This window comes from Enoplosus armatus, chromosome 11 (genome assembly GCF_043641665.1).
Source record: "Enoplosus armatus isolate fEnoArm2 chromosome 11, fEnoArm2.hap1, whole genome shotgun sequence".
NCBI lineage: Eukaryota > Metazoa > Chordata > Actinopteri > Centrarchiformes > Enoplosidae > Enoplosus > Enoplosus armatus.
In genome coordinates, this window is record NC_092190.1 from 13,220,378 (window position 1) to 13,246,033 (window position 25,656).

The window sequence follows — 25,656 nt, forward strand, 5'->3', positions numbered from 1 at the left end:
CCTTGTTCCAACTATGGAGAGAAAAAGCAACAACAATTTAAAATCAATCAATCAATCCGTACATTTTATCTGCTAAGTTTAAGGTTAAAAGTCAAACTAAATTGTTTTGAAAATGGGGAATAATTGAGCAAAAGTCTTCACATTGACTCACAGTCCAACCTCTCCTGGAAATACAGTTCTTTTTAGTATTTCAGTGTCCTGTTTTGAGTGCAGCCCAAAATGGAGACTTGGAAAAGGTAGCAGGAACAGCAGAGGACCGGGGTGGACTGTGACCTCCGGTTAGCTCACTGATTGTGCAGAAGCTGCAGTGTCAGTCATTCTGTGGAGCAGAGAGTGCGAGACCCTGAGACACTCGCTCCCCTTTATAAGGAGGCACCGACAGACCAGATCCCATGGAGCCCTGCCAAGACTCCCACTCTGCCCTCAGGGCAGGGGAAGGCTGCTGGGAGGTGTGAAGCAACGTTGTGTGTTGCTGAAATGTGTATTTTAATCACTACAAGTGCAATCAAATGTAGATGTATACGTTTACTGGGGGGTAACTCATCTTTAACCACCGCAGAATTATAGTTATCATGTACTGTAATTGCATGTCAGTATATTTGTCAAAACTTTGTCTTGATTTGATTGAAAAGTTACAGAATCTTTTTAACTGCCAGCAAAAACAGTTGATTCACCAGGATTCATACATATTTCAACTTTTTTTTAAAATTCACAATACACTTAAATAGTTAGATTAACTGCTTAATTATGCTTGATTATTATTTCACAGTGTTTGCTTTGAGAGGATAAAATGTCTGTGATGATGTATTAGACTGAGTTTTGTGAGGTGAGCCTTGGATAATATTGGTGTAAAGCATTTTGTTTGGACCACAGAGAGCAGGGATGAGTGGGATGGTTATACATACAAGGATTTGGAATAGTTAGTCAGCAATATTTTTTAGAATACATTAAAAATCTGTTCATTTAGTCAGTAAAGCTCACAGAAAAATGTTGGATATAAACTACAATAAGGTTACATCAGAATAAAATAGCACTTTAAACAAAATGGCAACAACAAAGCAGGGTTAAAAGCATTTTTAGGAGGTGATTTGGCATTGATAGGAGGCATTGATGCCAGCATAAATTCCACAGGTTGGGGTTTTTAAAATTTAGAGGGCCTAATGGCAAAGGCCTGGTCACCTTTGGTCTCCTCCCTGGACTTTGGAATGACCATAACAGTTCTGCCTGAGGAAAGGGGGTCAAAAGGTCTAAGATTGACTAAATTAATCCTAAAATGACCAACCAATGGCAACTAGTGTAGTGATGCTAGAAAAGGGGAAAGTGTATCCTGTTCTGCTTTACAGTGGATGATCACAGTATTCTCAACAGAAACCTCAACTAGACCAATCGATGAAAATGAGCTTTATTCAAAATGTACTGCAGTTGGTAAAGGATAAACTCTATACAAAATCCAGAGGATAGTATGAGCAATGCATATGAGATTAGAAACAGGTATGAAACATCTTCAATGTACGAGCAGTTAGTACGAGCAGTGAAGGCCTCACAGTAACCTCAGACAATGAGTACATGTGCAGTTACTGCACTACATATAGAATACCTTTTGTTGGCTTGTGATTTGTTTCCTTTAATTATACTTTCATGAAAAGAGGGTTACAACCAGTAGGCGAGTATCCTGCAATATATCTTTCAGAAAATGAATAACTGCGAGCTGTAGGTGGTGCTTCACCTTTCATACCCTGAGAGATGACCATCTGACCATTCACTAGCAGAGATGACCTTTTAGCATACTCCTGCTGGTGTGGTTTGTGGTCCTGTGCGGACTGGCTGAGGATTCATGGAGTGTTCTGCCTGCTGTGCTTGAGGTGAAGAGGCTTTGTATCGCAAAGCTTCAGGCAAGAAGTAATTAGAGGAGCCTTTTTGACACAAAGGAATGTTGCAACGAATGATGGATTGGCTAAATCCACCCTGTCACTTTGCCCTGTGATGAATGACACCCATTCATAGTGTTCCTATATGCTGCAGCAACATTTGTGGGTTGTGAAAATGATTGTTAAGTCAGTTTGTCTTTCATGTACGTCCATCACTGACTGAATGCTTTTGTTTATGTTCCCCATTACATTTGTGACTACTAGTGATTATAGAGGCTTAGAGCTGTTTTTAACATTTTAAACCTGTGATAAAACCATATACTATGAGGTGGGAAAAGAAGTATCAGAAAGACCAATTCAGTCAAACTTATATCATTTAAACTGAGTGAATGACATTAAGTGCATTTTTGTCAGGGGGTTGCTCTACTTTTTTTTCTTCCCCACTATTAAAATGCTGTGTTTTGTTTTATTGTTTGTCCGGTTCAGCTGCATATATGAAATAAATCATTTTGTAAATGATAGACAGGAACTGCACTGAAGATCAGAGTATAAATTATACTTTATTATATTTTACAGATCATCTGACTGACCAATTCTCAAAGAAATATGAAATACACTGTTTCTATAGACACATTGAAATATTCTCTGGTTAAAAGTGACATGCTTGAAAGATAACCTACTTTACACTTTTTGAACGTTCCTGCTTTCTTTCCTCTTTACAATCTTAATATGAAGTCTGATCATATAACTATGAAAATGATGCCATATGAGCAGTTGTGTGACAATATCAGAAATGGTGGAGGGAGGGGTCAGAAAACACAAGAACTGCACAATCTGGTCCTCTAACAGAAGGGTAGAATATACAGGTGTGCAATCCACGGCTACAAAATGCTTAAGAAAATACGATAACCTCGTAAATTGGCCTTGTTTCCGTTCAGTTCTGTGGTATTTTGAGTGACATTAGGATGGTTTTACTTAACACAGTGATGATAATGTAAATCTTTCATGAAATAAAGAACCAGATACGCCCTACTAGACAGGTTTGTGCTGCCCTCCTTCGGTCAATGGTGGGTATAAAATCAGGACAGACTGCGCATGCTCAAACAGGCTGTTGGATTCAGCAGTAGAAGATCGCCTGCTCGGAAGCTGTGTGCGTGTGCGTGTGTGTGTGCGTGTGTGTGTGCGTGTGTGTGTGTGTGTGTGAGCTCAGACTTCACCTTCAGCCATCTTAACCATGTTGGCCGCTGTGGGACGGTGCTGCAGCGGGGCTCTGCAGGCTTTGAAGCCTGGGATCAACTCTCTGCAGCCAATCAGTGGGAGACATGCGGCTCTTTCTTCGAGTGAGTGAATACTCTTTTTAATGCTTAAACTTCAACTGTATGTCCTTTGGCTTGTCTAACAGAAACAGATGTATGCTCAGTGGGTCAGGCCTCAAATTGCCCATTAAGTGTCTCCATTCATTTGCTGCCAGTAGGAATTTATAATAATTAAAGAAGCTACAGTAAGAGAGAAGAGGTTATTTGGTCATATAGTTAACATAAGTCAGACGTTGTTGCTCCAGTCATTGGATTGTCCAATCAATGACCTTTCCAAGTAACTCTCTAGAAGTCAATGTTTCACACACTGCCTGTTTGAACTTTTCAGCCTGTGAGTTGTAGTGGCAACACATGGTCAATGCTATCCTGAAGCACCCAAATGTGGAAAGATATTTAGCTTATTTGTCTTTTCATTTATTTATTGCTATATTGATTCAGTATATCACATGCATACGATAATCCTTGTTTATTCTCTGTAAGATGTTTTGAGTTCTCAGATCTAGTTGTCACATGTAAATTCACTTTTATATGTTGCCATTAATGTCATTTTCCTCTTTGTCGTTGCCCTTTCAGGCAGGGGTTACGCTGCCCCTGCTGCTCAGGCAGCTCTGGCCAATGGCCGCATAGTGGCTGTGATTGGTGCTGTGGTGGATGTCCAGTTTGATGAAGGCCTGCCTCCCATTCTCAATGCACTGGAAGTGGCTGGCCGTGATAGCAGGCTGGTGCTTGAGGTGGCACAGCATCTGGGTGAGTGAGTCAAATTGATAATGGGGTCGAAACGTTGCTCAAGAAGTCAGTGTTTGCGTGTCTGTTGTGTCTTTACTGTCTCTCCTCATGTGTTTCTTCAGGTGAGAACACAGTCAGGACCATTGCCATGGATGGCACAGAGGGTCTGGTCCGCGGTCAGAAGGTTCTGGACACCGGAGCCCCCATCAGGATCCCTGTGGGCCCAGAGACATTGGGCAGGATCATGAATGTCATTGGAGAACCGATTGATGAGAGGGGTCCAATTAGCACCAAGCAGTAAGTGTTGAGGAGATGATCATGATGCTGGAGTTATTCCATATTTTTCTTGTTGTCAACAAAGCTCATGAAAAAAACAACAATGAGCCAAGTCTGTCTCTCAGTACTCCTTGGGGGGGGAAGCAAAGTAATGATCTAAAACAGCTGGGGAGTCACTCAAACAGGAGTAAAAGTGTGTTTATTGAGGACTATATTTATTTTGCTGGTTTGGGTCTTTTTAGTTGACAAGTGTTGTAGTCTTATCCTTTTAAACAGCATATTTAAAAATAATTTATTATCTTGCAGAACTGCTCCTATTCACGCTGAAGCCCCAGAGTTCACAGACATGAGTGTGGAGCAGGAGATCCTGGTCACTGGCATCAAAGTGGTAGATCTACTGGCACCCTACGCAAAGGGTGGAAAGATTGGTTGGTGGATTATCTGACACCCTAGATTACTTAATATTTGTCTGCACTCACATTTTCATACACTCATATCATGATTATTGGTCATTGTGCATGTTGTATACTCCTTCAGGTCTGTTCGGAGGGGCTGGTGTTGGCAAGACTGTGTTAATTATGGAGCTGATCAACAATGTGGCCAAGGCTCATGGTGGCTACTCTGTGTTTGCTGGAGTAGGAGAGCGAACCCGTGAGGGAAACGACTTGTACCATGAAATGATTGAGTCTGGTGTCATCAACCTGAAGGACACCACCTCAAAGGTGACACCCTCAATGAGTTACATGTATTTTTTAAAACACAACTTGGCTTTTCTGACTCAGATACTTAAGCACAGCATTAACATGTAGTTTGTCTGATCTACTCAGTGCTAAACTTCCCAGCTGATTCTTGTCTTCATGTCTTCATGTCCTCAGGTAGCTCTGGTGTACGGTCAAATGAACGAACCCCCAGGTGCCCGTGCCAGAGTTGCTCTTACCGGTCTGACTGTTGCTGAATACTTCCGTGATCAGGAGGGACAGGATGTGCTTCTCTTTATTGACAACATCTTCAGGTTCACCCAGGCCGGATCAGAGGTGCGCTAAGCCAAATAGATTTTTCTTTATTTGAAGTCAACAAAATAATGCTTTTTAAGTCTACATATCTTGCGTCAACTCTAAATTGCCCGTAGGTGTGAATGTGAATGGTTGTCTGTCTCTGCGTCAGCCCTGCGATAACCTAACGACCTGTTCAGGGTGTAACCCCAATGTCAGCCGAGATTGGCTCCAGCCCACTGTGACCCTGCAAAGGATAAGCGGTTATAGAAGACGGATGGATGAATATCTTGCATCTGAATATTTGTGTCATTGTCCTTCAGGTGTCTGCCTTGTTGGGTCGTATCCCCTCTGCTGTGGGTTACCAGCCTACCTTGGCCACTGACATGGGGACAATGCAGGAGAGAATTACCACCACAAAGAAGGGCTCTATCACCTCAGTACAAGTGAGACAACACAAGATGTTACTCACATGTCGGCACGCTCTCCTTTTTTCACAATTATTCCTACTAAAATGGCTCATGTTGTTATAGGCTATCTATGTGCCTGCTGATGATTTGACTGACCCCGCTCCTGCCACAACTTTTGCTCACTTGGATGCAACAACTGTGTTGTCTCGCGCTATTGCTGAGCTTGGTATCTACCCTGCTGTGGACCCTCTGGATTCCACCTCCCGCATCATGGACCCAAACATTGTTGGGGCTGAACACTACGATATTGCTCGTGGTGTGCAGAAGATTCTTCAGGCAAGCCTTATGTTGGATGCTAACAAATCAAGAATGGCTGTCAACAATATCTGCAATCTAAAAGCAAAAGAGAAACCTCATATACAAACCTAACTGTTCTTTTACATTATTTTTTTTTTTCAGGACTACAAATCATTGCAGGACATCATTGCTATCCTGGGTATGGATGAATTGTCTGAGGAAGATAAGATGACTGTAGCTCGCGCTCGTAAGATCCAGCGTTTCTTGTCACAGCCCTTCCAGGTAGCAGAGGTCTTTACTGGCCACATGGGAAAGCTGGTGCCTCTCAAGGAAACAATCAAAGGCTTCCAGAGCATTCTAGGAGGTAGAGTGCTGCACCAAGGGTAAAACATTTCTAAATGGGATTAATTTAATGGACATTTGATGGTAACGGTTCTTCTTTTCTCTCTTCAAGGTGAATATGATGCCCTGCCAGAGCAAGCTTTCTACATGGTGGGCCCCATTGAAGAAGTAGTCCAAAAGGCTGAGAAACTGGCCGAGGAACATTCTTAAGTGATTTCTCTGTAAAGGTTTTTATGAGAAACATTTGTACAGTATAATTGTGTCCATGCTAAGTATGTTGTGTTGTGGTTCCATTTCTCTGGAAAGGTGAAGATGAAATAAAAAAAAATTGCATTGTGATATATACATTTTTTTTATTGTCAGTCTTCTTTTTTCCATTGGTAGTGAGTGAGTGAATATTCTTGGTGAAAATTAATTGTTTTAATGAAAACACAACACTTAAATAATGCTAAGGTTTAGCCCATCAGGTGGCGAAGTTTCTTATTTAACTCCCTTTCTTGTATAAGGAGGTTGGTGATGTGTTCTTTGAAGGCTTCAAAATCCTGTAAAATAATAAATAAAACAGAAGAAAATATGTTGAGCATGTTCCCATCCCTATATAGGCCACTGTCAATTACACTTTTCAATAATGCAGATTCTAACAAACCTTTTTGAAATTCCCATATTTTGTCGTGGATTCATCAAGTGCAGACTGGAGAGACTTCACTTTTACGTCTGCATTAACAGCTTCTGCTTCCTTTTCAAACCTGAGACAAGTTCAGGGACAAATACAGACAAGGACGACACTTGTTCTGAAAGCAGTAGTGTGTTGTTGATTCACAATTTACCTGTCCTCTGCTTTGGCCCTGGCTTTTTTCTCTTCTTTCCATTTTGTCTCCAGCTGCTGGATTTCCTCTTGTTTCTCCTGTATTGAAGACCAATTTGTACGTACATAAAGTGATTGGTTCATCTGTGCTGAGCTGTGATTTAAGTAAGGAGAACAAATACTTTTCAATTACCTGTATTACTTTCCCTCTTTCCATAGACAAATGCAATAATGTGTCCTTCTCTTTGGTGAGGCTTGTTATGCTTTGTCTCATGTTGATTTCCTTCAAAGCATGCTGTTCTTCAGCCTTTTGTAGCTTCAGTTTAAGATCTGATCATGGAGAGAAGACCACAAGTTTACTAGTGGTTGTATTTTGTAGCACTTCAGAGGATGAAATGTTGACTACTCACCTTTGCACATCTCTACAGCATCTCTTTGCTGTTGCTGAGCATCATGCAATTGATCAAGTAGCGATGCCTCTTTGACTTGATGCTGAGTTGCTTGTTCCAGGAGTTTTGACTGGCATCCAGCTAATTTCTCCCTTAAACATGGATGCAAAATACAGCAAAGATATTCAATGTAGAATAATGCAGAGAAAAAGAGCAAATCCTCATATTTTAAAAGCTGAAACCAGGGAATGTTTGGCAGTTTTACTGGATAAATTATTTGTATATATCTACGAAAACATCAAAATAACTGTTGATTAATTTTCTGTTGAACAACCAATAGATTGATCTTTAAGCACTATTAGTAACTGACAATGATTCTTCTTACCGATATTCACTTTCCTTATTTGTGTGTTTCTCTGTCAGCTGTTTGATTTCTTGCATCAGTTTTTGAACAAACGCTTCTTTATCTTGTAATTTTTTGGAGAAAAGCATGTCATTTTCTAACTTCAGCTGTTTGTTTTCCAGCTTTAACTGGGCATTCTGCTTTTTGTGCTCGTCCATGAAACCAATAATGGCTTGATTGTTGGCAGCTAAATCCATAAATCTCTTCTCTAATAGCTCTGCTTTCTTTCTTTCGCCGTCCAGTTCTTTCTGGCAGTCTGTTACTCGGCCCTCCAGCTCTGTATTGATTTTTTGCAGGGCTTGATGGCGGAGAAGCAGCTCATCTGCTCTCTTTTTCAGTATGCAGATCAGACTTGACTGTTCATCTATCCTGGACCGCAGCATCCCTGTGTCTGTTGTATCCTCTAGAGAAAGGCTATGAAGTTTCTCCAGTGCCTTCTGAATGCTGTTCATATGCTGGGAACAAGGGGAAAAAGGCAGGTGTTAAAACATGGCACACAGGTGCTTTAGGCAGCTTCTTAGTAAAGTTATGCTGTGTTTGGACTAGGGCCTGAGTGGCACTGTTTTTTGAGGCTGACACTGATATCAATATTTAAGAGATGAAAAAAATTGATAATGATATATTGGTGGAGAGAATTGTGATCAAGATATGAACTGAAGGAGACATTTTACACTTGAAAAATAAACTTGAAGTGCTCTCTGGTGGACAAATTATGTAATGATCTCACTGTTTTTAAACTACCTCAAAGTTTTTTGGTAATTTCTGTACTTGCAATTTCTTGTTACTTATCAGGTGACATACCTGATATGTCTACAATAAGATGAAATATTAAAATATTGGCCCGGTCAGTTATGGGCTTTAGTTTGGACAACCACAGTTTACCCCCCCCCCCAAAAAAAAATCGAATAAATCAAAAACATACTAAACATATTGGTATCACGGAAACATGTTCAAAAGAGGTAGCAACACTGTCCAATTCAGTGGTGGAAGAACTATTTGGATACTTTACAGCACCAATACCACAATGTAAAAAATGATTTAAGTAAAAGTCATCTACATTAAAATGTTTGAAGTAAAAGTACAGAAGTATTATCATCTAAAGATACTTTACATATATTTAGTATCAAAAGTACTCTGGTATGATTTTACATATCATTGGATTGTTATTAAGTTAGTGATACATTTCTGTGTAAGATGGTCGAATTGGATTTAATTTGACAGCTTTTCTTATACTTTATAGTATATACAGTTGGGTAGTTTTATTTCAAGCAATACCCTATATTTAAAGTTTTCAGCTCATGCTTTGTACACAAAATATTATCAACTTGTCAAATAAATGTAGTGGTTGTATAAAGTAGAATGCAATGGTAAAGTTACAAATAACAACCTTCTATAACTGTAAGTACAGTACTGGAGTAAATTTAGCTATTTAATTTATTTATAATTTTATTCATTATTTATTATTATCACACATCAAAGCTAGATAATACTGGATAACAACTGAATAAAACAGTTTGGCGTTGACCTGTCTGAAGACAAGCGCGAGACATTAACGTTTGCTGGACAGTTAAGGGTTGCTAGCTTAGCTAACTACTTTACTGTTTTGTAGCTCTATTTTACCTAAGCTAACTCATTTTATTCTATGGGACACGTTTTTCAAGTTTATTTAAATACTTTTCATTTTAATACCACGATAATGTGACATTTGCGCAGGTAAGATAACTTCACATTACATTTGAAATGTATTCAGAAGACGGCTAACTAAGAAGTTAGCTAAACTAGCTAACTAGTAGCTATTTTTTATCAACCCATGGATTTATCGTTGTCAATGATAAGTTTTACATACCTCCGTCATGTTGCCCTCCACCTTCATGACGTTATCTGTGTTTCTCTGTGGAGTTGCCATGATGAGTAATAAGGAAGACAAGGCAAAGTGTTTACTGTCGGTTTTACATAGACAAACACTTCATTTTGTTCCTCAACGCTCGGTTCCACATTTCTTGGAAATCGTCTCAAAGTTTCAGTTGCTCGGTCGCTAATGGCAACTATCTTTGAGCTGCCCTCTCCTCTGATTTAGTTGCAGTGGCAGGTTAAGTGATGGTACCCCTGCTCGGCCGCCTGATGGTGGTGTTGAGCTTTGCATCAGCCACTAGCACTGTGAAGGTATGGACGATCTCGAAAAATCATGGTGGAAGAAGCAGTAACTGTTTTCTTATGTTGCTTAAACCCCTTTTCACTTTGGTACAAAATGTGTTACTTAATTTGATGTGGCAATGGTCTTTTTTGTCACTTTAAATATACTGCTGTCGATGTTGTTGTTTTATTCACAAGTCACTTGTGAAATCTTTAGGGGGATATTCTTACATGACATTAAGTGTGCCCATTGTACCTGATAACTTAATGAATGTATGGCAGTTGATGGCATTGTTCGCCTTTTTGCATTTGGTGTAATATGTAAAACATTCTTACAATGACTTGCAATTTTCTAGTCCTATATCAAGCTTTGGGTGGGTAAGTGTGTGTAAAACATGAAACAAGGGTTCTTGGTCGACTCGAACCAGAGACATTGGGATTACGTGACTCGCCTGGGCCTTCAGACACCTAATTTAAAGCTTTTCGTTGTTTTATATTTTAATTACTCCCATCAGTATTTTGCTCTCAATCGCCAGAAGCCACCCCCCTACTTCCCAAGTGCGGTGCAAATAAACAGTGAAGGTAGCCCGCTGTGAGTGAAAAATCACTGGCACCGGGGACAAGTCGGACCTGCATGGCATTATGCAGATTCCTGGGCCAGAGGGATTTATCCGGAGGGCCGAGGCTGGCTTGGGGGAGCGGCTGTCCTGGCTTTTGTGCACGCCCCTTTTCATCAACTAGCAGGCCAAGAAAGACAGACAGAAGAAAGCAACAGCATCCCAGCCTCAGTCCCTACAGCTCCTCCATCTGCACAGCGGAGCTGGACGGACCAGCCAGAATGTGGAGAGCACTACTACTTAAACTCTTCCTCGTCTTCATATGCTGTGTTAGATGGTGCCAATCTGAAGGTAAGTAGAGTGTTTTTTTCCCCCTGTACATTTTCTGTTCACACAGCTGCATGATTCATTGAGGACCTGCAGAGTTGTTGTGCTATTAGTGATTCACCCAGTGCACTTGTTGCTCATCAAAACAAACCAGTCATTGTGCAGGGAAATTTAAGTTGAATTGTTGCTGAATTAAAATGACTCTGTATTATTATTATTTTTTAGCACAGACAAGTAAAGTGTACATCCAGTAAGTAACAGTTCAAGTTTTGATGGGAATCAAAGTGGATAAATCAACTAAACACATGAGAACAACCTTGTTGATGATTCAAAAAGCCGCTGTTATCATGGAACTACACGATCTCCTCTAGTAATTTTGATGTGGCCACCAGGTAAAGTAATTCTGGCTCTAGAGCTAAATGTTTTACCACATAGTATTACTTTAAAGGTTGAGCACAAAGCCTTCCTCAGACAGATTGGAAGTTCTCTTGAGGAACTTTTGCCTGGGCTTTACTGTTGCTAGGTAACAGAAAAGAGCATGTGACTTACAGACAATCTGTGAGGACTGCGAGCTACTGGTACAAATCTCATTCAGTGGAGCAGATTTTACGCTGCGAACCACTGATTCAAACTCGATTCCAGATCGAGGAAGAACTTAAATTTCCAATGTAAGACAGAGCCAGAGACAAAATGCTCAGGATACTGCTCTTTATACATGACAGTCTTGTGTTTGTCTCCTGTGTTTGTAGCCCAGCTAGATCCTACTTCTCAAATTGTAATCTGCTTTCTTTTTGCTCAACCCTTAGTATGTAAGCTCCTTAGTGTGAATCAAGCAACTAATTACACTGCAGCTGCTGCAGAATGGAACCATTTCTACCTAAGGAGCAGTTTGGAGTTAAGAAAAAACTGTACCAAGAGTAAGACCATGGCTACATCTTTCTTTATTTATTCATTATGAAATATCCTGGACATATTTTCCTATATTTCCTCACTGGCTAACAGACACACAACAATAGAAAAGGTGGATGGTCCATGCCAAAAAGACAATATAACAGTGTTGACACTGAGACTGTAGCATTTAAAAAATCCACTTGGCATTTCCTTTGAATTACAGCAGTCGCTGTACTTGTAGCTGAAGTTTGCTGATGACAACTGAGGTGTACAAAATGATGACTTGACAAAAACCGCAGACTCTCAGCAGACTTTGTCGGCATGTTCTCATGGATCATTAGCTTGGATTTGTTGTGATTAACAGACAGTGATGTAGATTGCTTAAATAACATTCATACTGTAATTTTTCGTTAACCTGGATTTTGAATAGGTGCTTCCTGAAGGCTATCTGGTGGTGTGTGGATCAGACTTAAAGATGTGTCACTTAATGGTATACTCAGAAAGATTAATGTTTTATTTATGTAGTTTTACTATGAGGGGACAAGGTACTTTCTCTAATCTCTACTTGATCCTCCTCATATATCCTTTAGTATGATAATTGTTTCTTCCATGACCCCCTGTAACACATTATCCAGCCCTCTGGCTTGATACTGCTACAGAATGCTTACACTGGCATTAATAGCTAATGTGATGGTCTGAGGGGATTTCATGGTGCTGGTTTGTTAACTATCCTCTGCCATTTTTTTGCTGTTCCAGACATGTTTTGTCAGTAAATTGAGTTGTTTTCTCCATTAATCATTGGCCAGTGAACTCTTAAAAAGCTATTAAGTGCACAATAAGAACTTACCCGTGTTACAAATTAAGCTTTTATTTCATAAGAAAACAGACAACATGTTTTTTTAATGTATTTGTAGTTTGCTAGTATTTTGGTCAGGTGTGGGGCTAGACTGTCTTAATTTGATCAAACCTATTTTTAGTTTGAGTCTGTAATGACATCGTTGAAATGTCTTCTATTGTGTTCACACTTTTCAAGACACACAAACTTGGCCAGCACGTGCATATTAAACCTCACGGATGCCGGCTTCTTTCCGGTGTAGGAGCCTAAATCCTTGTGCAACAGTTACACTGCGTTAGAAACAGGAACACATTTGGCACAAATCAAGAGCAAATCCTTTCTTTTCCTGCAGCCCCCTCAGTCTAGGTTACAGACACTGAGGATAGAGTTTAGCCTCCAATAAAACAGTTGGTGAGCTGTGACTCACTGTACAGAGGAAAAATAAGCTGTCCAGTGGCTTTATCATTGCATTGTGACAACTTTATTTATGGTTCTTTTCACTCATGTTTTTGTTGAGGCACGTACCAAAAATCATGTTGAATATTCCTCAGTTCTAACCAGACCAAGGCTTTATTCCTCACTCCATTTATTCCTTCCTTTTGCTCCCATGCCACTGCCAAAGCCCCTTGGTGTTTCACTGTTTTGTGTGTCGCAGTAAGAGCCAAAGTCACTTGTTTGGCAATTGACTGCATTCTGCTGCATTGATTTCCATATGAAATAGGCAGCAGCACTTCGCTCTGACAGCATGGACGGGTCCAGCGTTTCATGCTGCCAGCAGCCGTTTTCTCCACATTTCTCCACACACATTCAGTGAGTGAGGTCTGGGCCAAAACAAGACGGTATTGATGAAAGCTTGAAGACATCTTTCAAGCACCCCATGTGACAAGTACGAGATGTTTCAGCGCTAGTGAACAGGTGTTTTCTTAATGGGTGGCCGTGAGAGGGGAGCTTATGTTTATGCACTTTTGTTTTACCTTATCGCAGGAAGTAAACCTTACTGTACTCAGCTTTCTGCTGTCCATCTCTAAAGTGGCTTTTTTAGGGTCACACTTCCAGTTATGAGTTTGCATCCCTGCTGGCACCTCTTTTGTGCCATTGTAATTTCACAGTGGGGTTTAAGGCGTTTGGGGGACTTCATTCTAATGAAAATTCCTCTACTGCTCTTCTTTGTTGGGCAATAGTAGGACGTCCTTATCTTCCTGCGTGGATAGTGCGGTGCTCTCTCCTGCTGTGGGTTTAAGTTGCCAATTAGAAAAGACAAGGCTAGAAAGAAGGGAAAGGAAAACATTAAATTACACATAAACACTCAAACAAAAAAAACGACTAAAAAAGTACAGATCATCAGACTCAGATTAAACATTCTTAATAGCAGATTTGCACCATTCTCCCTTTACCTTCTCTAATATTGATAGAGAAATTGCAACTTTGTCAGGATGAAGACATAGAAATTTGAGGATTAAAGAAAAGTTACAAAGAAGACGTTCTTTTCAGAATGTAAGAAGAACCCTTACGCGAGACAGTGTCGTTGAAAGGTTCAGCTTCAGTGTATCTGTCACCTTTCCCAGAAGTAATACTGTCAGGAAACGCTGGCTGCATTTCAAAGCTTCCAGCAGATTGGTTTCTCCTTGGCATGCGTGGTTGTAGTTGTCAACCTAGGATGTATGGCAGCTATAAACATCTTGATATTTCCAAAGCAGATTGTGATTTGATTCAGTTGCTTTGCAGATGTTTACTATTTTATTTTATTGTCACATTATTATTGTTATTCAGTTTGATAAGACCATTATTTTTTGTTTTTTTTACAGACAATAGTGTCGTCTGGACATTCAATACTTAAATGTACTGAACGCACACTTCATTGTTGAGGGAAGTCCTTTTGTTAAAAAGAAAATATTGTGTTTTTGTTAAATACAGCGCATCTTTTAGCTATTTGTGTACTGTGCATGCAGCACTTGTGCTTGCTGCCATGATATAGATGATGCTGAAACCTCTGGGATCACTGCCTTGCAACAAAGGCTCCCTTTGAGCAGATTGAGAGCAATTTTATCATTAGTAAACTGAGCAGGAAAAAAGCCTCCTGGATAGCTGCTGAAGGAGTTAAATATGCAACTTATTTTGCTGGGGTGGTCGTAAAGCAGTTTGGTGGTTTGCTGGCTAATTAATCTGAGACAAGAATTCTTGATCGGAGCGCATGCAAGGCTTTTAGTGCAGTAGCACAGGCAGTGACCCCCACAACTGTTGTGGAAGTGATCCATCTTTAAAAGAGAACATTACATAAAGGAGATGACAAACCTCTGACTCAAAATACAATCAACTCCTCACACAGCATGTGTCAACCAATAGACTGTTGGTTTGTAAGCCCTTAATTTCTAGTAATTTACCTTAAAGACATTGCATTTTCAGCTCAGGTAAACGTACATGTTGGCACAACAATTTTCACAGCTTGTCTCTATAATTCCTTGTAACTAGTAACTTACAGTGGAATTGTAGAGCTATAGCTATGAGGTACTGCAGCATTTTAGATAATTAACCCCAATATTTAGCAAGTGTAGGAGGCTATTTGATCAAGGAGGAATGTTTCCAAAATGTTGGATAAGACAGGACAGAGATGGACCACCAACCCCAAGCATGCACCACCAATCACCAGCTCACAGCTCTTCTCATGAAGAATTTGGGTTGAAATGGTTGTGGTACCACCCAGTACCACTATTTATTCCAATTACATTTCAGACCGGACAGGAACAGCATGCACCATAAATCAGGCTGTCAGAGAGACAATCAGAATTGCACATTCCTGTTTGGACGGGTCTGATGGAGTGATCTGCCACTGAACTATGCTGCCTGAATCAATCTCTCCTGGAAAACATCAGGGAAGGTAGAGTGGTGGTACCTTATCTCTACAGATGCCACTCAGTGAGAACATCAAAAGGAGGCTTGGGATGAGTGCGGTGAAGATTGTGTAACTGTCGGGGGGACGGCTGGCACGCTTGTCTCCAAGGCTTGTCAATGTTGTTAATAACATGCTTCATCAGTGGAAGGCATCCCTACCCCATTCTTACTAAATATATTAGTATTTTAGAGTATTTAAGAATTTTTTAATCTAATCTGAAAATAATTAAATAATGATAACAATATATGTAATCAACATTAAAATTGCAAAAACATTGATGAAAAACAAATGTGGATAAAAGATCTAATAACATGTAAGACAAAGCTTGAAATCGAGCACTGAATTATGTACAATTTTAATTGTGTCTAGGATGTGAGTTGGGGCAATTCCGCTGTGGGACAGGCCGATGTATACCAGGTGACTGGCACTGTGACGGCACATCAGACTGTGTGGATGACTCTGATGAACACGACTGCCGTGAGTTACTCATTATATCACACTGTAGGCTGGCATAGCACCTGAGAGGGTTGGGATATTTAGTATAATGCTTGTTTGACGTGAGTGTCATTCCAATCTGAATTACAGCAGTGGTCGAAGAAATACTCAGCTCCGTCACTTAAAGTCCTGCTTTCAAGAGTTTGCTTAGAAAAACAGAAATATTATTGGCAAAATATACTTAAAGTATCAACAATAAAAGTGCTGTAAAATTTAGTCGAGTACAAAGTACAATATTTTTCTCATAAATGTAGTGCAGCAGAATTATAGTAATTCAGAATTGTACTTAAGTACTGTACTTGAGCAAATGTAGATAGTAACTTTCCACCCCTGGATTACAGTCAGCTGTTGTAAATCATGAAATGCTCTGTGTGTATTCCCACAGCTCAGGTAACATGTGATCACAGTCATTTCCAGTGTTTGAGTGACGGCGAGTGTATCCCTGATGTGTGGGTGTGTGATGATGAGGAGGACTGTGAGGATGGCTCAGATGAGAGGCAACACTGCCGTAAGTACATTTTACATTATTATCAATTCTTATAAATGTTTCATGGAAAATATAACAAGTCATTATTGCACTTGTCTTTCAGATGAGTTATATTTCAACATTTAGAAAAACACATTTTTCATCACATATATATTTAATATCTGCTCAGTCCAGTGCATAATTTGAAAATATTGTATATCACACTTATTCTAATTGATAATAATAACTAATAATTAGTCAAATCCAGGATGTCATTTTTATGGCTGCACCACATTAGATAAAGATCTTTAAGATGAACCCGCCAAAGGGCCTGAGGAAGTTAAGGAATTAGATGAATGTTTGGTACCTGTATCTACAGTAGTAGATCACATTTTAAGTCCATTTAAGAACTATGTGAATGAAACCATTCTACGTGCTTCTAAGTCACTCTCTGATCTGTCCCCAGCTGGGAGGACGTGCACCAGTGGCCAGTTCAGCTGTAGTAACGGGGCATGCATCCCAGGAGAATACCGGTGTGACCGTCTGGCGGACTGCTCAGATGGGTCTGATGAGAGAGACTGCCGTAAGTCTTCTCCAGGGTGGTTTCCTTTTTTTTTTTATCTCAGGCTCCTGTGGCATTTTAATCAATTTGTTAAGATTAAGAGGCACGCTGACTGACAGAATGGGCCACAATATGCTTCTTGTTGTCAGAGGTTGATTGCAGATTCCTTGGTGGATTAGTCAAGCTGAAGTTCAGCTGCTATGCCATTATTGTGCCGACATGGTAGACTCACAGCACTACACACTGTGGTAATCTCACAATTGCATAAAGAATGCTGTGGCGACTGCTGTTGTTATGGTGGTGGCGTTAAATTTTAGTCTCTTATCCTTCCCATTCACCAAGCTTTTCACATTTTAAAAGCTAAAAGGAACACAGTTGTCAGGTTGATTTGAATGCATTGCATTGTCCTGTTGATGATTTAATCTTTCAGATTACCCCGAGTGTACACAGCTGAGGTGTGCTAATGGGGCCTGCTACAACCGGACCCAGCGATGTGACCACATACTTGACTGCCGTGATGGCTCTGATGAGGCAAACTGCAGTAAGAAGACAATTCTTATCCAAGTCAATTTTAGTGATAAACAGTTCATGACATCATCACCAAATATATATTTTTTGTCTTTTTCTGTTGTGTTTTCTTTAGCACAGCACTGTAATACGGGCCTGTTCCAGTGCCATAATGGGGTGTGTGTTCCTCAACGCTACGTCTGTGACCATGACGATGACTGTGGAGACCGAAGTGATGAGCTAAACTGCAGTATGTTGCCTCATTTCTTCTACCCTCTCTTCTCTTTGAATCAAACCCCACTGTCTGTCTCATGACTATTTTCTTCACCCAAATAGATAAGACTAAATCTCTGATCTGTTGTTGCTGTGTATTAATATTCTCCATTTCACCTGCAGCATATCCTACATGTAGAGGGAACTACTTCACCTGCCCCAGTGGCCGCTGCATCCACCAAGTCTGGCTTTGTGATGGAGAGGATGACTGTGAGGACAATGCAGATGAAAAAGGCTGCGGTATGGACACAATATTTGGAAAGCAGTTATCATAAATCGAATAATTTTTTACTGTTACACCAGAAACGTTAAACATTTGGCTCGTTAAGGAACACTAGAAGGGGTAACAACTCAAGCTCTCTGTGTGAACCTGATTCATCTCCAGTCTCCATGGTTGGTTTGGGCTAGCAAGACGCAATGCCTGTGCTCCTTTAAGTGTGTTATTCAAATGCCTCTTTGTGGCACAAGATCGCGCAGCCCCCCAAAGGGCTTTAGAATTCCTCCACACGGCTGTGAAGAGTGTGTGTTTTTAGAGGATGGGCTGCAGAAGCCCTCTGAGCCCCCATGTGACCCCCTCAAAGCTCCACTCCCCTGCATCGGTTTAAAGTGACAGTAATTTCCCTGACAATAAAGTCCTGGTCACAGTTTTCTTAAGATCACCACCACATTCCTGTGGAGACATGGCTGCCTGTCCGTAATACACACTTAATATCTTTTAGTTCACAACGGTCTGACACGTGTAAAGGTCTCTGCTGTCCTGTTTTCTGATTTTGTTTTGTTTGTGTAAGCCTTCACAGACAAAGATGATGAATTTGTTTTGTCTGCAGATAATGTACCGCAGGAGTGTTACCCAGGAGAATGGCCCTGTCCATCCTCTGGCCTGTGCATCCCCATGGATCAGCTGTGTGATGGGATGGCTCACTGTCCCGAGGGAGAGGATGAAACTAACACCACTGCTGGGCGCAATTGCAGTTAGTACTAACACAACTAGTGTCAAGTACACATTAGGACATCTTATATTACAGAATATGTGAAATATGATAATTTCAAATATAGTCATTCACTGATCTGGTTTCTCTGCTGGTCAGGTATCTGGAGATGTGCCTCTCTAAGCTGTGAGCATCGATGCCATGCTTCCCCTGACGGAGGCACCTGTACTTGTCCTACTGGATACATTGTCAGCAGCAACAATAGTCGCTCATGTATAGGTATATATGCTTCTTTGAAGATTTGTTCCTCATATAGACAGTTGCAAGGATAAGTTGGGAAGTATTTTTCTGTAAATGAGATAAGCAGTAGCAGTAGCTAGAGCTGGAAACCTTTTCATACTTTTTCTTTTTATGGTTTGAGTTTTCTCCCCAAGAGCACAACATCATTCTGTTAACAACAGGATACCAGAAGTACACAGAAGAAGCTTTACCCAAATAAGACCTTAACTTGCTGCATGTAAACACTGACACTCAATCCTTATTCTGGCTAGAGCCTAATCAACTCAAAGTAGGATTGCAAGATCTAGAAGTTCACATAAAATCTGCTGTTTTTGTTTGGACTCAAAATGACAGCGCACAAACTGTTTGGACTTATAGCTGAATTTAAAAGAAATAAAGGGGAAAGTTTTGCTGGCTTACACGTCATTACAGCTTTATGGTGTTGTGTTAAAAGTCTAATTGTTTAATTCTCATCTGCTGTGATTCCTATTTCATGCTGAAGACTTTGACGACTGTTCGATGTGGGGCGTGTGTGACCAGCTGTGTGAAGACCGCATAGGCTCCCATCGCTGCAGCTGTCGAGAGGGCTACATGCTGGAGCAGCACAGATACTGCAGAGCTGATGTCTCAAGTGAGTGTCATTTCCTCCCTGTTTAAACAGATTGTCTTACATACAGTATGCTTAGATTTTGAATGTGTGAATGATCCGTCCAAATGAGGTCCATTAGCATAGCCCCCTTTCCTGTTTGCCAACCACTGTGGCTGCTTTACTGAGCGTCTGCACTTCTTTCTGGTGCATTGTTGCGTACCAAATGTTGTTTTAGTTAGTCTCTTGCCTTTGTGGAACATAGAAAGAGTGTTGACTGAGAGGCTGACCTCTCTGCCTTTAGCTTTAGTGAAAAGGGTGTGTAATGATAGTGGCTAGAAAGTACTACCTTCATTAGTCTGAGTCAGGGATCTGAATTCATGTGCTACATTCTGTAAATTTCCACTGATATTAGTTGAGCATGCATACTACGAAACTGATTTCTGTTTTGATACAAATCAGGCTACGGTTCTAACCTGAAATTTTCAAATGACTTCATGCTATGTTTTGTAACTGTATTTTGTTTCCTCTGCAGCTGGAGTACCTTCCTTGATATTTTCCAACGGCAGAGACTTGCTAATAGGTGACATCCACGGAAACAATTTGCGTACTTTGGTTCACTCACAGAATAGAGGGGTTGCAGTGGGAGTGGACTTCCATTATAATCTGCATATGATCTTCTGGACTGATACCATTCAGAATAAGGTATTTTTTAAAATCCAATTTCCATGTCCAATGTTATTTGTACCTATTTACTTCAATGTTTGTCTTAGAACATGAAATGTTGACATGTTGTTATACCTGGGTAAGAGTTGACAGGGAGTAGACCATTTTCTTGTTTGAGAAAATACTTGAGTTAGACTGGAACTGGCCAGGATGGAATTCTTTCAGTTATCCTTTAAAATATCAGAAATGTTGATACTATAATAATGGGATAGCTGTTGGCTCCTTTGCGGCTGGGTCATAATGAAGGGAAGTAGATGTGGAATGGAATCCAAATGGCCTAATCTTGAAACCTGTCTGATAGGCTGGTATGATGTTCACATACCAGGGTGCAATTTTTGTAACTCGATCTAGTTTGAAGTAATCACGCTGTATTTGTTTTCAGTGGCACCGTCCATCTATATGCATTCTTTGGCCAGCTAAAAAGCCTTTGTTCGGCCTATGCTTTGGCTCCCCAATGGTTTGAACTGCAGCCACTGGGCTGAAAGGCAAGGACATATCTGTGACTGGGCATCTGAGTGTATCAGCCACCTTCATGGCAGCATGTCAGATTAAAAGTAGGGACAGCGCAAACAGGGCATGTGAATGCAACCAGAAAGGTTAAACTACCAGGCTATTTCCACATCTTCAGTTTCTCTTTAAACAGGTCAGTTGAAAATCCTGCTTTTTAGACGTCTGGATCTTGTTTCCAAAGAAACAGGGCTGCTAAGAGCAGTACCTCCCTAACCAGCAGAAAACCACTTTACAGGCTTCACAGAAAGATGGAATCATCAGACAAGCAAACAAATAATCTCTCTCTGATTTTTCTACTTTCTAAAATGTGTTTCTTATTGTTACCTTTACATTCATGCCTGTGACAGCTGTTGACTGCCTTAGACTACTCTTAAATCATACTCTTTCTTAAAAGATAGGTTCACATTCTTTCAAGACTATCTTAAAGCAATACTCATATGCTCATATGTACAATGAAATAGTTTTTGTTCGCTGTAATTGTTTCTCTTGCTCATACTGGCCACAAAGTGGTACCATCTTAAAGCAATTTCAGTTTCACTGATGGGGTCTATGTTCTGTGTAAGTTCAACCAAGAGCAATTGTTAGTAGAGTTAGACAAATCACGTAGCTATCATCCAAAGTTGCAGTCTTGTTAGCGCAAGATTCCCTTGTTGCGTTAGTGTGTCTTTGCAGCAGCTCAGCAGGGAAGCACTGTCGGTTGAAGCATCCATTGAATTTTGTAAAAATAATAAATAATTTTGAAACTTGCCCACTTGAGGCTTCACAATGCTGAAGCCTAAAGCCTTCTAAAGATGAATTTTTTACTCAGAATAAGGACTTTGAATTTTGTCTGCAATCACTTGCAGTGATGCAAGAAATCCTTTCTTACATTGATTTCTCTTTGTGGCCAGTATGGACAGGGGTAACAATTACATTGACCAATAACACTTTCAATGTACCTATGGGCATGTGAATATTGTATCAAGAAAAACTGTGAGCTTATCCTTTAATATTTTCCCTTTCCCATTTCTGGAAGCAGTGACCACCTAAGGGCTAATTTCCTGTCAACAATGGCGTCTTTTGTGTACAGGTGTTTTCTGTGGATATGGACGGTTCCAACATGCAGGTGGTTTTAAATGTATCAGTTGACTATCCTGAGAACTTGGCGGTGGATTGGGTGAACAATAAACTGTATGTGGTGGAGGCCAGCGTCAACAGGATTGACATGGTGGACTTTGATGGAAGTAACCGGGTCACACTCATCACTGAAAACCTCGGAAACCCTAGAGGACTTGCGGTGGACCCCACTGTCGGGTAAGCACATCTCCCAGTTTCCATTCATTCATTTAACCACCCATTCCCAAACCCCGCATACAGTATCTGTCGTGCTCCATTGGCATGGAATAATGGGGGGTGTGTGTGAGATTAGCAGATTGCCCTGGGTGGATTAGTGAGGAGCAATGTAAGTGATGACCCTCATTGTAATCCAATAGTATAGTTCAAGGGGGGAGGAGAGCCAGGTGGCTACAGATAAATTGCTTATCGTAAATTAATGTACAGTTCTTTGGAGAGATGCACGGCCACCCACCAGGGGACATAATGTGAGGTCGTGGATGCTAGACTTAATTAACAAGAGGAAAAGTCTCCTTTATATTTTCTTAAATTAATACTTGTAATGTTATTTCTGTGGTCCCAGATGTACATAGCAGTCCTCATTTAATGATCCTACCTCAGAGAAAAATGGCAGATTAAACATTTAACCTCCTTTCACAGGTATATGTTCTTCTCAGATTGGGAGGCACTGAATGGACAACCAGGCCTGGAGCGTGCCTTCATGGATGGCACCAACCGTTATGGGATCATTGGGACTAAACTGGGCTGGCCAGCTGGTATCACACTGGACATCGAGGCCAAGCGCATCTACTGGGTGGACAGTCGCTATGACTACATTGAAACTGCAACATATGATGGCCTTCATCGGTAAATATGTCATGTTTTATTCCTCCAAAATAACCCAGCATTTTAGGTGAATTTACAGCAAAAAGATTAAAGCTAATCCCCAAGAATTATGTGGGGTAAACAAGTATAAAGGCCCATGCATTGATGTTCTTAACATTTGTTCAATAGAAAAACAGTAGTCCATGGTGGTGCTGTGATCCCTCACCCATTTGGCATCAGTCTGTTTGAGCACAATGTCTATTTCACGGACTGGACCAAGATGGCCGTGATGAAAGCCAACAAGTTCACTGACAGCAGTCCTCAAGTTGTTTATAGTACATCTCAGACACCACACGGAGTAGCAGTGATACATCAGCTGAAACAGCCACATGGTAAGCCCCTCAGTGAGCCAACTGTGTCCTGCTCAGTGTGGTCCTGATGCAGCTCACAGTTCTCACAGTTCATTCTACAGTATAATATAAATGTACCCAGATTTTCTGCAATGTAACTGCTAGCGTTTCGAAAGGAGATCCGAATCCGTAATTCCTTTCATATAACTATGTAAATTACTGGGATTGTTTTTGTTTTTCTCTCTAGTGCCAAACCCTTGTAGTGTAGACAGAGGTGGATGTGAGCAGATCTGTGTTCTGAGTCACAGGAGTGATAATGGAGGACTGGGTTACCGCTGTAAATGTCGCATGGGCTATGACCTACATGCTGATGGCAAGCGATGCTTTGGTAAGAGAACATTTCTCTTATAACAGTAGGGATTTTTTTTCTTGAACATATCTGAGTATGTTTCCTGTTTGTGTAAAATTATACTTAATGCCCCAAAGATGGGGGTTCACCCAAAACTCACCTGTGCAGCAGCCTGCAAGGGTTTCATCTTGTTTAACCCTTTCTTTTGTGTTATGATGTTTTTGAGAGGCTGAATGTCTTTGGCATGAATCGTCATTTTGTTTGATTTGGTCGTCCGATTTCTTATCTTCAGCTGTGAGGCAGTTCCTGCTGTTCTCCAGCCAGCTGGCCGTGAGAGGGATCCCCTTTAACCTCTCTTCTCAGGAAGATATCATCCTGCCTGTCACTGGATCGCCTTCCTACTTTGTTGGGGTGGATTTTAGTGCTGAAGACGATGCTATCTTCTTCTCAGACACAACCAAAGACATTATCTATAAACAAAAAGTGGATGGGACTGGTGAGCATCTTGTCAATCTAGTTGTCTTGAATTGTTTAGAATTTCCTAATTACTGTACACATTCACGGCATGTTGTGGAGAATGAAAAACTAATATGCAGCTAATATGTTTCCAGTGTTTTCTCTGTGCTTACATCCTTGGATAATTTCTTTCCAAGCAGAGAGCTCTACCATGTGATTCGGCCAGGCTTATACAGGGAGTTAAGGGAGTGCCTGATGGGGCCGACTGGTACTATGGGGGAGGGAGTGGACAGGAGTATGGACAGTGGAAAATGGATCATATAATCAACTTACATCTCAAATGAATGACCTGAAAATGTGTAGGAAAAACTAATCAAAAATGTTTTACCAAGCAGTTATTATATTTAGTTTCAAAACTATCACCTTAGTTATGGAAAGTAGTTACTAATGTGATAATCCACAAGCAGTCACATCGCTCTGATCAGTGATGTTGTTTTTGGAGCTGCTCTAGTTTTTTCTGTCCGGTCCACATGGGGAAAATGCAAGCTGACAGCCTATTTATTTAAATGTGTTCCTCTTTCATCTCTGTGTTAAACGGTGGTCTGACTGCTTTGATCTACACAGGCAGGGAGGTACTGGCAGCCAACAGAGTGGATGGAGTGGAGGACCTGGCTTACGACTGGATTTCAAAAAACCTCTACTGGACTGACCCGCGATACAGGAGCATATCTGTCATGAAGCTAGCTGATAAGTCCAGGAGAGCCATCGTACGTAACCTCAACAACCCGAGGGCCATCGTGGTGCATCCTCTCATTGGGTAAATCAAAATAGGACCGGAGAATTAAAACTATTTTTGTGACTGTTGTTCCTTGAAGCAAATATTGGTATTGTACTCCTCCACAGAGAGGTTATGTTGATAATGCAGGGTCAACTATAAAACTATAAAAAAGCAATTTTGAGGTTTGTAGGGATTCATACTTTGCCTGCAAAGTTCATGGTTATGTGATTGTATAAGGAAATATTCCTACTCACTGTATTATGATGCTGCCCTGATGTATGATGAATAAAAGGGCTTTTAGCCAGTTTACAGCCCATATGTACTGAATTTTCAACATGTATTACATTTTAATCAGTAAAATTCATTTTTAAAACATTTAAATGGATTAAAAGTATACATTGTATGTGCTGCCAGTATAGTAAATATATGAAGCTACTGATAATGTAACCATGGGAGTTGTAGCTTTCTTCAGTTTCTGAGACACCTTAAGATGTGCTCAGCCATTCATTAAAATGTCCTCAAATTAAGCCCCCACCTGATAAAAGGAATCCTTATTTAGAGCAAGCTGTTATTTCCAATAGCCTCAAAGTCATAAGGCCTCTGTGTCCAACAGCTGAGATTAGTTCAGTGTGAAGGGCAGTATTGTAGCGAACACTAAGAAGTTGGCTTAAACAGAAAAGCTCTATAATGTGAAAGTATCCAAAATAATATCTAAATAAATATTTTTATTGTCACCCAGGTACAGTAGATGTTTCAAAATATTAAAAGTTTTGAATGAAATTTGACATTGATGCTCATTGTTGTTTACTTCCACAGGTACATTTTTTGGACTGACTGGTACCGGCCAGCGAAGATTATGAGGGCCTGGGGTGACGGGTCACATGCCATGTCCATTGTAAACACTACTCTTGGCTGGCCAAATGGCCTAGCTATTGACTGGAGGTGAGTCAAACATCCCATAGCCATGAGGCTAAAATAACAGTCCCACAAAACACCATTTCACTGTCTTCATTACA

The 25,656-nt window shown here is 40.6% G+C and overlaps 3 protein-coding genes across 3 annotated transcripts in view; 2 read left to right on the plus strand and 1 right to left on the minus strand.

The window, feature by feature from the left end:
- Window positions 1-3,102: 3,102 nt before the first annotated feature.
- LOC139292380 (ATP synthase subunit beta, mitochondrial-like) lies at window positions 3,103-6,526 on the plus strand. Its single transcript, XM_070914707.1, has 10 exons — window positions 3,103-3,208; window positions 3,758-3,931; window positions 4,033-4,207; window positions 4,493-4,614; window positions 4,724-4,908; window positions 5,062-5,220; window positions 5,502-5,624; window positions 5,712-5,924; window positions 6,048-6,249; window positions 6,340-6,526. The coding sequence occupies exons 1-10, from the start codon at window positions 3,103-3,105 to the stop codon at window positions 6,435-6,437; spliced, it is 1,557 nt and encodes a 518-aa protein (XP_070770808.1). The 3' UTR covers window positions 6,438-6,526.
- A 156-nt stretch (window positions 6,527-6,682) lies between these two features.
- On the minus strand, window positions 6,683-9,730 carry LOC139292931 (coiled-coil domain-containing protein 89). The gene is made up of 7 exons (XM_070915342.1): window positions 9,671-9,730; window positions 7,807-8,279; window positions 7,443-7,573; window positions 7,226-7,362; window positions 7,055-7,131; window positions 6,874-6,973; window positions 6,683-6,769 (listed from the first exon to the last, which is right to left on the minus strand). Exons 1-7 carry the CDS (start codon window positions 9,728-9,730, stop codon window positions 6,683-6,685), a joined length of 1,065 nt encoding a protein of 354 aa, XP_070771443.1.
- Window positions 9,731-10,599: 869 nt separating this feature from the next.
- lrp2a (low density lipoprotein receptor-related protein 2a) overlaps window positions 10,600-25,656 on the plus strand; it is a 45,793-nt gene continuing 30,736 nt past the window's right edge. The window contains 20 exon segments of the mRNA XM_070915292.1: window positions 10,600-10,690; window positions 10,693-10,713; window positions 10,716-10,865; window positions 15,827-15,934; window positions 16,338-16,460; window positions 16,885-17,001; window positions 17,411-17,521; window positions 17,624-17,737; window positions 17,884-18,000; window positions 18,588-18,731; window positions 18,849-18,968; window positions 19,471-19,599; window positions 20,090-20,259; window positions 21,860-22,083; window positions 22,543-22,749; window positions 22,897-23,099; window positions 23,305-23,445; window positions 23,699-23,902; window positions 24,487-24,679; window positions 25,457-25,582. Coding sequence (XP_070771393.1) covers window positions 10,600-10,690; window positions 10,693-10,713; window positions 10,716-10,865; window positions 15,827-15,934; window positions 16,338-16,460; window positions 16,885-17,001; window positions 17,411-17,521; window positions 17,624-17,737; window positions 17,884-18,000; window positions 18,588-18,731; window positions 18,849-18,968; window positions 19,471-19,599; window positions 20,090-20,259; window positions 21,860-22,083; window positions 22,543-22,749; window positions 22,897-23,099; window positions 23,305-23,445; window positions 23,699-23,902; window positions 24,487-24,679; window positions 25,457-25,582 — 2,813 coding nt within the window.